At 38.3% G+C, this 14610-nt stretch overlaps 1 protein-coding gene across 6 annotated transcripts in view; it reads right to left on the bottom strand.

Moving 5' to 3' along the window:
* The window catches only part of Arhgef28 (Rho guanine nucleotide exchange factor 28), a 300102-nt gene that overhangs the window by 46118 nt on the left and 239374 nt on the right, over positions 1-14610 (bottom strand). For all 6 annotated transcript variants that reach the window (XM_010635168.3, XM_033761423.1, XM_010635173.3 and 3 more), the window contains 6 exons: positions 13392-13514; positions 11858-11975; positions 8640-8894; positions 7044-7120; positions 1160-1338; positions 53-144 (listed from right to left, as the gene is read on the bottom strand). In XM_010635168.3, coding sequence (XP_010633470.1) covers positions 53-144; positions 1160-1338; positions 7044-7120; positions 8640-8894; positions 11858-11975; positions 13392-13514 — 844 coding nt within the window. The remainder of the gene's footprint in view (positions 1-52; positions 145-1159; positions 1339-7043; positions 7121-8639; positions 8895-11857; positions 11976-13391; positions 13515-14610) is intronic.

Genomic DNA, 14610 nt, shown 5'->3' with positions numbered 1-14610 from the left:
TCTCCCAATCCCCAGAAGCACAGCCAGGGAGCCAGATGGGCCCACCCCGTACCTTGACACTGCAGAATTCTGGCCACTCTGGCTTCGGCTTTCCGCCTCTCCTCATCAGACTCACTTGTCCTTCCCCCTTCTTCTTCTGGGCAACTTCAAAAGACAGCAATTGAGAGATACAACAAAAACTAAATCCAAGTATCTTTAGGCTCATTTAAAAAATAGGGTGACTAGGTAAGGGAATTATTCATAAAGGTAAAAAAAATCTGCATAAAGAGAACCATCAAGCCTCCTGGCCTGGCCAAGAGAGGGATCTCCCTGAGTGTATAAAGGATCTTCCACAGTAAACACAACATGGCTCTAAAAGTCAGTAGTGTAGAGTGACTCAAATATTCCAGCAAACACACACAAACGAATACACATAAGCACACACAGACCATCCTGGCATTAAGTACAGCTATGATACTAATTCTTGCTCTTTACAATATCTGGGCACTTGTATTCTCAAGGGTGGAAAGGTGGAAGGGGTTAAAGGGATGGGAGCAGGGCACCATATTGGGTGAAATGCAGTGGAAGAAGAAAAATTTCATACAATTTCCAGATCCAACTCATCAAATTACCTGTGAGAATGATCACAACCTCTCTTGCACCCTCATTTACAAAAACTGTCCTTGAAAAGTAATGAGGAACAAATTAACTTAGACATTTATTAAGTGATTCCTCAGTACGAGGCACACAGAGAAACATAGGGCCTCGTCCCTGCTCTCAAGGAGCTTCCAATCTAATGACATAAACACATGTGTGCATATATACATAAAGACAGGAGCTACAGGGCAGTGTACGGTGAGCACCAAATAAATGCCTTAGGGAGTAGGTGCTAAAGCATTGCGGGTACAGAAGAGATCACACAGACTGAAGAGGTCTTCGTGAGGTGGGGGAGGCAGGAGCTGCACCAAAGGTCCAGGTGGTGGGGAGGGGAGGGCGCTGCATTCGGGGAGGTGAGCGGAGGGCAGAACTGCAGGTGAGGGGCTCCCGAAGGCAGGTAGGGGCAGGGACAGGGAGCAGACTGCTCTGGCTGAGGCAACATTTCACACAGGGGAGACATGGTTAGAATATTTCCCTGGCTGAACGTGTCCATTCCATAGACTCCTGGCAGAAATTATGTTACCTTTCTACGGCCTGTTGGATCTGCCTCATCCAGTTATTCCGTTCCTCCTTGGAGTTGGTGTGGATTTCATACATCTCAGGACCAGCAGATGAAGCACTGATCAGAAACATTCCTCTCTCTTCATTAGCAACTTCTCTAGCAATGAGCTTCTGAAGGGAAATAACTGACGGCTTCTGATCCTACCAGAACGAAGAGAGTGTGCAGATGAAGCAGCACCCACTAATGACAGTCATCCCCCAAACCCACAGGCCCAGAAAGCAGCAGGGCTACAGAGACCATCATTTCCTCTTGGGCCTTTTCAAAAGAGTAGCAGAAGTTGCTGAGATCTCCATCAGAGAGAGTGGAGAGAAGAAAGGATGGAGACACAGGGTTGAGGGGAATGTGCATCCTTAAAAATAGTGGTTTCAAAGAACCATTTCTTAAGAGACAGAAAAACCAGAGAGGTAGAAAAAAAGTATCAAAATACTGTGGTCAAGAGAGAAGGGATTTTGAAGACTCGCCAGGTAAACAGTCTATGAAATATTACAAAGAGATTGAGAAGGGTGAAGAGTAAAAAAAAATCTATTGGGGTGCCAGGGATTTAGCTCAGCGGCAGCACACCTGCCTGGAAATTTCATGCAAGTTTCTGAGTTCGATTCCTGGTACCAAAACATAAAAAGTCTATTGTGTTTGGCTATTTATAGAAATTCAGTTTCAATTCAGTAATAGAAACCGAACTCCAGAAATTTAGGAGATAGACTATAAGACACAAGGTAAGAATGAAGAGGCAAGACCTTCGATTCTCTGGATTTATCCAGCGCCTCTGCTATAGTCCTGCAGACCGCAACAACAAAACTACAGTGCTGCTTGTAGGTGTCTCTTCTCACCAACCAGATGAGTCCTTGGTGGGCAGGAATGGGTCTACTTCATCTTTGTACGCTGAGCACATTGTTTTGCAGAATGAATACTCAGTAATATAAACTAGATTTTAGTAGAATTCCAACCAAGGGAAATAGGAAGAAAGTCTAAAATTTGGTGCCCGTGCCATGATTAAGTCATCTCTTTTACCATTATTTACTGTGGAACTTCAATGCCTCTTGCTGAGCACAAGGAGACTCAAGGATGAGGACAACCCTCATAACACTGATGTGGTTATGGAGCTACAGTTGAAAGCATGGCTAAAAGAATGGCAGCAGAATGAGCAGCGTGGGGGGTAAAGAGGAGGAATCTGCTTTGGTCTGTGGCTTCCACCACTGTTTACAGAGTCAGCTGCAGAGTGTGGTTTTGTTTCCCCCTCAGGGACAGAGTGACGCCTTTATCCAGAACATGGCACTCTTTTCCCCACCCCTGACTTCTTGCTGCTAGCTTGTCTGTCTTCCCAGCATTGCACATCTGTGCCACATCTGGAGCTATGTGCCAGGATGGACCAAGGATACCTTCTTTACATTTCTTAGAATAATATTAAAAAAATATGCATCATGATGGGACAGACTGCTGGTCTACCCAATTCCAGGCTATGTCTCTGTAAGTGGAAGCAGAAAGTTTTGTGGCAAGCCTTCTGGAATACTGCCCTCTAAAGGAGGGAGGTCCTGTGAGCATTACTGAAGCCCCTGTTCTTCAATGGATCTAGTCTCCAAGATGTTATCTGCTTTCCTTGTTTCAGTGCAGTGTTTCATTTTCCTCAGCTTACAAGGTAAATGGCCTCTGTATGTAAAACACAGGGTGGGTTTGAATCAAGATATGCAAGACAGCGAAATTATGTGAACATGTTGGATGGTGTTGGAGGAGGAGGGGAGAGGCACAGTAAGATCTTTCAAAAGTGAAGAATAAATAAAGGGGTAGAAAATAGCATTCATTAAATCATGATCATACCAGGAGGCACCAGAGACACATTCATCATTAGTCACACTCTTCACACATGAACACTAGCAGTGAGCAAGCACTCGAATTCTCGGGAGTGGAGGAAACACATTGGCTTTGGAGGCAGATATCAAACAATGGAGACACAAAGGCCAAACTTGACCTGAAAGTTTTGTTTGTGCCATAGCCCTTTTAAAAATTCTTTTTGAAAGAATAAGATAAGACTATAAGAGCAAGAAACAATTCAAATATGTTCAGGGACCATTTTCATCTCCAGAATTAAGGATTATTTTAATGTTACATCATTGCCTTTTCTCTTTTACTTTCCTTTTTAGTTTTATTTTAGGATTCCCTATTTTTAATGTTCATACAGAGATTTCTTTAATCGAAATACCGAATAGTTTCTCTGGTGTGAAACACTATAATAGTACACAGGATCCTAATGAGATAATTAATAATGTGAAATAGGAAGTAAAGGGCTAAAGGTGTAGGGAAAGTGGGAAGGGTGGGGGAAAGGTAATAAGGAAGAGGAAAAAAATATGAGAAACTGAAAAAATGGAAATACAGTGTTTGTAAATGGGGAGGGGAGGAGGGGGTGAAGGGAGGGCAGGGACAAGGGGAAAAAATGAGAATCAAGATCAATTATGTAAAGGTACCGAATCCCATTGATGAATGTAACTGTATTGTATACCTAGATTGTACCAATAAACTCAATAAAAAGAAAAAAAAAAGAAAAACTCTTTTTGAAATCTGAAATTGGTTCTCAAATTTTAGCAAGAATCACATGAGGAGACATAACATCATTGCATTCTTCCTCCAGATACTCAGGTTTCAATGTTTCAAAATAAAGCCGAGGAATCTAAAATTTTACTGTGTGTCCTCAAGAGATTTTATGTGGTTCTTGGGCCATTTGTTGAGAAGCTCAAGAAAGAGAGAAACTAATGTTAAAATTCAATATTAGGCAAATTAGTAATATCAAAATGCTTTGAGGGTTGCTGTATAGCAGAGTACTTAAATAAATGTGATCTGGAATTGAAAAGCTCCAACTCAAATCTTCACTCTACTTACTTTGACCTCAATCTTTACATTTTCATCTGGAAGTTAGAAGAAAAACATTATCTATTGTCAAAATAAAACATGACAATGTTTGATTGTGAGAATTTACCCAGAGCTTACCATATGTTAAATTCTTAATAAATTATATTTGAAGATGAAAATAAAACTCTTTTTGAAAAAATAAGTTGCCAACATTTAAAAACTGGGAGATTGAAACTTATAAAAATCCCTAAGCTGGGTACATGGGAAAAAACAGAAGATCAGCAATCCCAGGCCCACACTGTCATTTAAAAATACTGTCTATATACCCGAGTAATCACTATCCTCTTTGAGTTGGGACATGGACCTGCTGGTTGACTATAATCTCCCTCACCCTCTGTTGTCTCACAATACTGACTCTGCCTGGGTTCACTCATTTATGTTTCTGCCCAGTCCCTACTGGCATTTGAAGACAAAGGCCTCTGCTGTCATGGAAGAGGGAAGGAGAAGCTGCTGTATCCTTTTTTTTATACCCTATCCATTCTGCGCTGATTCCATCAGTGAGTGATTCCACTGTGATTTTCTTAGGTTGCTTCCTATTTTGAACCTGAACTTGCAGATCTACACATTTATTTTGTCCTTTTAATTAATTTCTGATTGCCGTTTTTTAGTATTCAAGAGATTCTTTGTAGACTCAGTATCCCAGGACTTAGTGAACATATCTACTTTTTCCTATGAATTGTGTAGGTTTGGATCCTACCCCCTATTTTCACATGATCCCTCTTTAAAAACAAAAAATAAAACTCTTATAAGCACAGGACTCTATTCTCTTGCTACCTCCAGATGCTTGTCATCTAGCTAATTCTAGCCACAATGATACAATTTTCACGAAAGGGTGGGGGACCAAGAGATCAAGGGAGGGATAAAGCATAAAGTGAGGGAAAGGGGATAAAAGAAGAATTAAGATGTGTTACATTCATGTATCAATTTCTCATGATGAATTTAATCATGTACTGTAAACATGTACTAATAAAGAGAAAAACAAATTCATATGTCTTCTAGAACACGTAGCAGGATACGCATCTACTAAATAGTAATTGTTCTAAAGGGCACAAAGAATGGAGAATCTCACCATGGGTCCATGGTGAGATTTTTTAACTTTCTAAAAAAAGTAGGGTGGGACCTAGAGAAGTAGTTATTTGTATACCTTTAGCTAACTCCTCAATGCCCCCACTTTGCTCACCCCACTGATGACACAGAGGCTCCTGTCAGATTGACTTAGAGCACATCATCCAACAATATAGTACACTTGACTTTTTAAGGGTAAAATAGTACTTTCTCTTTTGCTCCCTAATATCACTTTTACGTGTTGGCTAACATGTTCCAGCAAACAGTAGCTGCAAAATTTTAATGCGGTCCATAACCAAATACATTCTACCAAGAAGCTGGGGCTGCCTTCATTTTGATACTTGGGAGATTGCATTCTTAACCTCCCATTTAAAGTAAAGTGTGGTCTTGGGTGGTACAGATAACTCTGCAAGGGTCATGACAGATAAGAGGGACAAACACAGATTTGAAGTCATACAGTAAGCTGAGTGTCACAGCTAGATTGGAGTCCATATACTCTATTGTTCTAGAAAACAAGATAGTTGTCTGTATATTGTGTCTAGTTCTTATCATTTAGCTTGTGATACCACCCAAGAAGCAGAATTTGCTTCTCTTTCAGGTCTCTGGCTTTGACAAAATCTCTGTTTCTATAAAGATGCAATACAAATGTTTCTCTTCCATCCTGGCCCTCACCATCTCCCAGGTTAAACAAAATGGTCCCTACCTTTCCTCTTTTTTCTCTGTTTATTCAAAGTGTCCCAGATAACAGCACTGAAGACGGTTGGGCAAGTCAGGAAGTTGTCATGCAATTTGCACTAAGTACAGTGCAAATGGATCAGGGACACGAAGACTTGTTTAGGCTTCCTGATTATCCTCTGCTATAGCTCTGTGACAAAGGCTGTGACCTTCATACAACTTGGGATACTGTGTCAATACAAGGCAGTGGCTAAAGAGGATGGAGTAGCCTCTTGGGCCAACCTAACAAGTTAGGGCAAGCAGAGGAGATACTGCTCCGACCACTTCCCCCTAGAACCTTATGCCTGGGCTAATGTGCTTCTTTGTTTTCTCAGAGTAGCAAAACAAAAACTTAATTTTCTACAACCACCCGGAATTGATGCTATCTCCTCATGAACCCAAAGAGCCTATCACTCAGTGGATATCAAACATTTCCACTTTACAGAGCTACCATTTTATTCCAGATTAGTACCGTGTCTTGGGGCAGGGCCTGATGCTGTATCACACTAACAAGGAGTTAACTGATGACATCTGCCTTCTCCACCATTTTGGACCACACAAATGCTGCATAACACGACAAAATTACAAAATATTGGTTTTTACTGCTGGTCTAATGGTGTTCTGATGAGACTAACCTAGACATTACAAAGACAAGTGCTATATGAACAACCTTACTCATCAGAAATTATTGTAGTAGAAATAAAAGTTTTCTTCTGAGACCAAGATGGCATTCGCTTGTTGGGTAGAAGATCATCTTGAAAGTTATGAGTGGGGTTTGTAAGTGCTACAACAAGGGTACCATCTAACAGGAATAGAAAACGTAAGATACTGGAAATGTGCCCTGCATTAGCATTTTAGTTGCTAAATCTGAAAGAGGGGGATGAGGAAAGGGGACTAGAGGAAGGTCTAACATAGCCAGCCAGCAGAGAAGTCCATGGGGCTCAGAGCAGTGCCTGTTCTCATCCAGGATTGAACTACTTCAATGTTTTCACCACTAGCAATGTTAACTCCTGAACAAGCTGTGCAGCCATTAACACCAATGAGAATATCACAGGCCCATGTTCTTGCTAGTGACAATTTTGCTTTACTTGGAATTTCAGAAATTTTTCAAGGAAATGCAGGATTAAATCTACTATTAAAAATATGCATCATATGATCATGTACTTACAACAGCTGCAAAGATGTATTTCTGGTCTTTTTCTTGTAAAAAGAGCAGTAGGTCAGTTAAAAGTAGAGCTAGGATATCTTCAAAGAAAAAACATTCTTAGTATTAGTGATGCAAACCACAGCTAAAACGCCTTTGTTAAATACCCAAATTTTATGCTTGAAATCTAAATATCATTTAATAAAAATAAAAGACTAACATTGTGTCTAAGTATGACACTTTCATAAATCCCTTGTATATTATAGCTAGAGAAATATAGATAGCGTAACAGAAACCCATGTGTAAGTGTGTGTGTTTGTGTCTGTGATTGTGGGGATAGCCAATTTCCAGAAAAGAATGGAATATTGCAGTTTTCAAAATGAAAGGAAACGACTTGACTTTTTAAAAGGTTCTAACAGAAGCCTTACATTGAGGGGGAAAGGTGCTTAATTAGAGTGCAAGAGGCAACTTCCATGTCAACTCACATATGAAAACCTCCTCCTGTGCGCCCTTACATCTCAGTAAGGTTTGAGACGGTTTATAAGAACCATCTTCACTCCATTCACTGCATAATCCAACCCAAAGCTCCCAAACCTCTCATTCTACTAAGTGGACAAAGTATATGAGAATCTGTCTGTTGCAGTTAAGACTTTTTTCAACACAGCATTAAAAACTGTTGATCAGCCAATCTGTTTCAGATATTAGCTGACCTTCCATCAAAACTGGATCATCCTCCCATGGGTAATGACCCACTGAACTAGAATTTAATACCTTGTACTTCTCCTTGCTTACCTAAGGAAGTTATTATGATGAAGTGTTAGAAAAAGAGAAGAGTAGACCTGTGGTTCTTAGGCCTGGCTGCCAAGCAGACTTTCCGGGGGAACTTTAAAACATCCCTTGGCCTTTGGCTCAATCCCTTGACCAATAAAATTAGAATCTCAGAGAAGAGACTTGAGCAGGATTTATTTTTTTTAAGCTCCAAGGGTGACTCTAATGTGTAGCCAGTTTTTAAAAGCTAGAGTCAGGCAAGGTGCTAGCTACATGATCAGCCCTTAAGAATTGAAATATACTGTTTTAGACTCTAACCAGATTAACAAGTCCAGTTAACGCCCCTTAGGGAACAGTAGCACCACGAAAGTGGTTTACGCCAGGGCTGGCATGTATGTGGATGTGTTATGTGATGCAACAACAAAGATGACATTTAGAGTGTTTTCCTCTCTCTTCCATGGTCTGACAGCCCCAGGCTGGCTTGGCAAACACAGACCCCAGCTGTGTAGGTGTACTGCTTTGCTTTCAACACAGCACGCTTGCCAGAATAACATTTCTGTGCCAACGATGAACAGAACTGTCAGTGCCTTTGATTTAGACAGCAAACTTGCAGATTCATAAAAATACATGGGAAGGTTTTGTCTTAGAGCAGTGTATTCCTTTCAGAGATTTGTATCACTGTCACATTTGCCTACCGAACTTCACAATTTAAACTTTCACCTGAAAAATCAAGGGTTTATCTGTGTATGCTTGAATTCTGACCCTCTTATTACAACAAAACAAAACCTATCCTATGATGAATGGTTAAGGTGTAGGAAAAGAGGAGAATTAGCTCAGATGGAGCCACAGTACCTTTAAAACGACCCGTAGCAGTTTTCCAGTAGACAAGGCCTTCGTGTAACAGTGTCCTTTCTTTACTGATCAGTGCCTGCTTTCTAAACACATGGCCGTTTTTGAGCTTTGTGTATGTTTTGTTTTCTATCTTGTTCAGGATCTCAAGCCATTTTTGGTTTTTCTCATACTCGCTGACTTTTAGATCCACAGCTGCAATCATATCTTTAATTAAGCAAAGAGCTTTGCATAAGTCTTTATGTTCTTCAGTTCTTTCTGCATGGAAAGAAGAAAGAAAGAACACCACACAATAGGACAGAGGGAAAAGAAAGAAATCTCTTCTTTAGTTTTAAAATACAGTGAAAGGTATCCAAATAACAGAAATCCCATTAGAAAAATGTTAGATTAAATTTAAATTTATATCATCACTTTGCCTTCCCCATGTGCCAAAGAAGAACCGTTAAAATATTTATTATACATTTGCATTAGTAGATGCAACTTAATTGACAATATGATATTGGAGTTCTAGGGCTTCATATGACTTTTCCCCTGCAGCAGGAACATGTCACAGACTAAGTTGGGCCTCTCTTCCTTAGACACAGGTTAGCAAGTAATTCTCACATTTTCAAGTTTCCAAAAAACTGACCCAGCTGTGCAGCCACACCTGTGTTTTCTCAGAAACACAGACATGCAGTGACCTGAAGAGGCCCCAGACCCAGCTGTCTTCCTGGATCCCTTCCTCCATGAAAATATTCAAAACTATATGTGATAGTCACATTAGCAAAAACATAAATATATTCACTTTATAATTAAAACATTAAATAAATATTTAACATTTTATTTTTTCCCTTCTGGTTATAAAAAATTGTATTTCCAATGCACCAAGACCTTGCAAATGGGTAAGCCAGCCATGCTCATGACAACGGAGTAAATCATAGCCAAATCCAGTTGTTAGTCCTTAAAATACTGATCACTTGCTCTCATGCCTCTAGTACCTTAAGAAAACACTCTGGAGGAGTTTTGTCAATAGCCTCCTGAAACTCCAGACGCAAGAAAATTTAGCTATTTTCTGTATGTGATGATTGATGAAGATCACCTAGTTGGTGTTGATAGAGATGATGGGAACTGAAAGCACGAAGGAAAGTAAAGAAAAACCTGGAAAGAAACAAGAGGTTCTCCAGAGAGCAGAGTGGCAGTAAAACATTCTCAGAAAGCGCAGTTCAGCTGAATAGGGATCTGTTCTCCAAAGGGTCTAAACATTTCCAGGTCTAAATGTTGTCACAGATTAGTGAGGCTTTAATTAGAAAACCCCAAAGAACAGATCCCAACACCCATCTTTACAAAGAAGATTCTTTGTCTCTCTCCATCCATCAAATAGCTTGCCACACTACCTTACCTCACCTCCACAAAGTCACTTCCCTCCAGAAAAGGGTCTTATTTCTAAAGATCCTATTTCGTGACCAGAAAAGCTGAGTAGAGAAAATGAAAGTTGACTTAGAGGGTGATGTGCAGTGAGGCTAATAAAAGGCTCAACGTCTTTGGACAATGTCCTTGGACAGTGTCTTCCAAAGCCCGACCACTCAAAGTGGAGCAGCGTCAGCCTTCAGGAGTCCGGTCAGAAATGCTTGCCTTGCTCTCTCTCACCATGCTCCCTCAGAGTCTACATGTAAACAAGGGGAAGTGGATGACTAACAAGGTTTGAGTGGCACAGTCACAAAAGAGTCATGTGAACCAATGTCGCAGAAGTCTGGGGATGACTGGACATTGCCAAGATCTGCTCTTAGGGGCGGTGTCCTTCGACCACCATGCCAACTACATTGAGGAAAGTTTAACTCACACTTTCAGGTTCTGACATAAGGGATTCTGTGGTTCCCGGGCCGCTTACCAGGAATTTGACATAGAATGGTTCTTGAAGCAGCAAGCGCTAACACAGTCTGTCAGATTTTAGTCTTTGAATTGGGGTGGTAAACTTGAGAGAGAGGCTATAAACATGATACAAACTAAGAGAAGCCTTAACTTTGTTTTCATTCTTCTGCTGAGAGAAAAATGTAGGAAGATTTTCATTTTATATTATTTTTGTATTCCCTTGTGTGTTAAATTATGCAGAGCAACGAAATGGGACGTAAGGATTAAGTAGATGCCACAACCCTTGCCTGGTCTTTGCTCTAACTGTGACTAAAAAAACATGAAAAGAATAAATTATGCGTGCTATTCATCTAGACTCCTTCCAAGAAAAAAATGTTAGAAGATGAGTTTTGTAGAGTGGGCGTTTAAGATCTCAATGTCATTTTAATAACCTGAAATCAAGTGATAATAATAATGGCAATAAAAAACTGCCTACTTCTGAGCACCTGGTTCATACCCAAGTCTGTACTGGGCACTTTTTGACAAAATCTCTTTTAATTCTCACAACAATTCCTTAAGGCTAGGATTATTATTTTTACTTTATAATAGAGAAAACTGAAGCTTAGTTAATTAATTTGCCCAACTACTTACAGAGTAGCAGGGTCAAATATATACAATGGCAATGTAAGTTTACACAATTCCAAATCCATTGCCCTTGTTAACATAACACACCACCATCCTAATAATAATTTTTAATCAAGATCAATAAGCTAGTTTGAGGATTAGGTATTTTAATGTATTCATTCATTGCAGCAATATATATTTATTGATTGCTAGCCTAATTTTTAATAGCCATTGCACTAGGCATTAAAGATCTGGCTATGAACCAGTCAGACACAGGCCTTACAGATCCTACAAGGAGCTTACAGGCAAGTCAGGTGCATTAATGGTTTTTTAAAAGACTCCCAGATGTTACTCCTAGCACCTGATAAATTGAGGAGTCAAAATAGCCCTTTAACACAATATTCTCAGGCTGATAATTCATTGCTTGAGAGAAGTGACATCATCAGTGGCATCATGTCTCATCAGACTGCTGTGAAAATAACAGGAAGATGAGGAAGAGGAGGTATTAAAAAGGTCCAGATGTGGAGGACTCAGGATCAAGGTATGAAGCAGCCTGCTTAGTTTGGGATACTTGTAACAATTCAGACCAGACAGCTGTATTATAAAAAATAATGTCTCAAAGTGAATCCCAATTCTAGAGCTTTAACAGTTTCCAAATATTGGAAATATTTACAGATCAGAGGACACAAACATTATTAGCTATTCAGCACACCTTGGCTATGTTTAAAAGTAGTAAGAGGGGCAAAAACTGCCCAGGAGTTGTCGCTTACCCTTTGTGTACTGCAGGACCCTTTCCACCAAAACAGGGTACTTTGTGATACGCTGGGTGACCAGAAGAATGCATTCTGGAATTCCTCGGCGTCGAGCCAAAAGATTACTATTTTGAAGCTTAAAAATAAACACATTTTTATATACACAATTCTTACTTGTGTTTACTTTTTTTTTCTTTTTTGAGATAGGGTCTTACTAAGTAGTATAGGCTGGCCTTGAACTATGCTTCCCACGCTGGCCTCGAACTCATGGTAACCCTCCCCACTTAGACTCCCTAGGGCTAGGATTACAGGTGTGCACCACCACACTAGGCTTGTATTTACTTTTTATATGTAAATTTGGTAATATAAAAATCTCCAACAGAACAGTTTTATTCAGACCTAACATATTTGTCATCATTAATTAAAACCTGATGCATCATCACTAAATTGTGTACTTCATCATTAATTTCAATACTCCAAGATTTCAAGAAATTTCAAGTTACTTTAATGTACTTGTAATTACTCCAAAAGTGAACAAATTATTGGAATTCATGAATGATATTTTTTTAAAAATAAGCATAATCAAAGTTAATTTTGAGCATGAGTTTGCAGTATGCTATTTGTTTAGCCAACACATTTCCCACGTTTGTTATTATGCATTATAGCACTTAAAATTCCTTATAGTCAGGGCAACTTTTTGCTGAGCATTTCAAAATATTAGTCAAATTTTTAAATCCTCAACACACATGTACATGCAAAAACAAAAAAATAAAGAGAGAGAAGAGATGAATCTGGTAGCATTCTTAAAAGCGTAGATAAAATTTAGATTCCAAGAAGCTTTATAGAACAAATTTCTTCCACAAATAAACTGGAAAGGGGGAAAAAGGGAAAGAGAAGATTGAATTTAAAGGAGACTTAAAAGATAACCACCATATACAGTCTGTGAATCCTGTCAGAGCCTGATTGAAGGAATTCAATTTCATGAGACAAACACTGAAATTTGAAGATACTGAAGAATTATACCTGATTCATTTATTTTTAAGCAAAACATTTACGGGTGCATTTTAGATATAAATAGTGATAATACTCGTCATAGGGAATTTGCCTCTATGAAAATGTGATCGTCATATTTTAAAAGATACACTCTAAAGAAATGTATTATAAATGAAATTGTAAAATGCCATATTTGCTTCTAATTCTGAAGCAAACTAATTTGAAAGGGGTTGGGTAGAATCTGTATTTGCTTTTACTTTGGTTTTCCTGATATGTAACTTATCAGGGAATGAAACAGCTTCCCAGAATACTGTAAATCTTCACAGAAGTTTGGAGGACGCGACCTCAGAGATATAAGATACCAAAAGAAAGGATACTTTGGAGAAATATCTAACATAGAAAAGAGACTTTCCATCCTTCCCACAAACTTACCACTTCCTTCTCTTTCCTTTGAAAACAAAAACCTAGATATGAAACTTGTCTAAATTACACAAGACATAGCAGGACCTATTTTCCCATGTTGGTTTACCACTTTGTAATCAAATTTAAAAATACTTGCCTTAATAAAATTCTGAAACTTTTTATTCTGCTGGAGTTCTTTAAAGAGGCTAACAGCTTCCTTATGATGGCTACAGAATTCGCCATATATCCTTTTCATCTTACTTGCATTTTCTTCTGAAAACTGAGAATAACATTTCAGTAATGGTTTTTAAGTTTGGTAAGTTTTAAACAGAAAAAAAAAACATGCAATTTTAATGTATTTTAGAATATTCATTGCAAATTTAGAACAAACATGAAATCTCTGAATACAATTACTTCTCTTTCCCAGGGACTTTAAAAATTAAAATAAGAGAAACTTCTTAAATTATAAGGGTCAACCTTATAAGATTATATTATGTTATAATATAATACACTAATATACAAATCATCAAAAACATTGGACGTCTTCTATTCTTTTTTTTAGGTGGTTGTTTTTTGTATAGCTTTACTCTTCCGATTTGTATTTTAAATATTTTTTATGTATTGAATGTCCACACATCACAAGTACATTAGCAGGTAGGACATCATTAGCTAAGATGGAAAGAGAATGATGAATAACCAGAATGTCAGTTGGTTAACTGAAGAAAAGACGTTGCCTGAATGCATCAGTAGGCCTGACCGGAAGAAAAGTCTCTGTAGAAAAATCTGCACAGAAAAAACATTAAGTCATAGAATGGCGTTGAGAGAATTAGAATTATTCAAATGTCAAAATTTTTAAATTATGAAAGCTCTATGCACATATGCTCACAATGAAGATCATTGCAGCAGAAACCAGAACACACTCATCCCTCCTTGAAAAGCATTTAAAATTTACACCACCATCTCTGATATTTTCATTTTTGCTTACAGTTTTAACTATGCATGAAGTCAATATATCTCAAAAGATGATCCTTGAATCACTTACAATTGCTTTTAAAAATTTTAACAAAACACATACAGCACTTACATGCTGAAAACTACACAGTGATAATGACAGACATCAAAGTTCTAAATAAGTATGAGAGCTACATATATTCATGGATTGGAAAACTCAACATAGCAAAAATATCAATTCTCTCCATGTTAGTATACAGGTTTAATGTAATTTTTATAAAAACCCCAGCAATTTTTTTATAAATATAGAAAATGTATTTGAAATGGCAAAAGAAATAAAGTAGCTAAATAATTTTTAGAAGAATAAAGGACTCCACATTGCAATTTAAAGAAATATATATATATATATATATGTATATATTTAC

Source organism: Fukomys damarensis, unplaced genomic scaffold (assembly GCF_012274545.1).
Source record: "Fukomys damarensis isolate Sample0158 unplaced genomic scaffold, DMR_v1.0_HiC HiC_scaffold_1, whole genome shotgun sequence".
Lineage (NCBI taxonomy): Eukaryota > Metazoa > Chordata > Mammalia > Rodentia > Bathyergidae > Fukomys > Fukomys damarensis.
The sequence above is the reverse complement of the archived record's forward strand: the minus strand, read 5'-3'. Positions and strand labels throughout refer to the sequence as shown.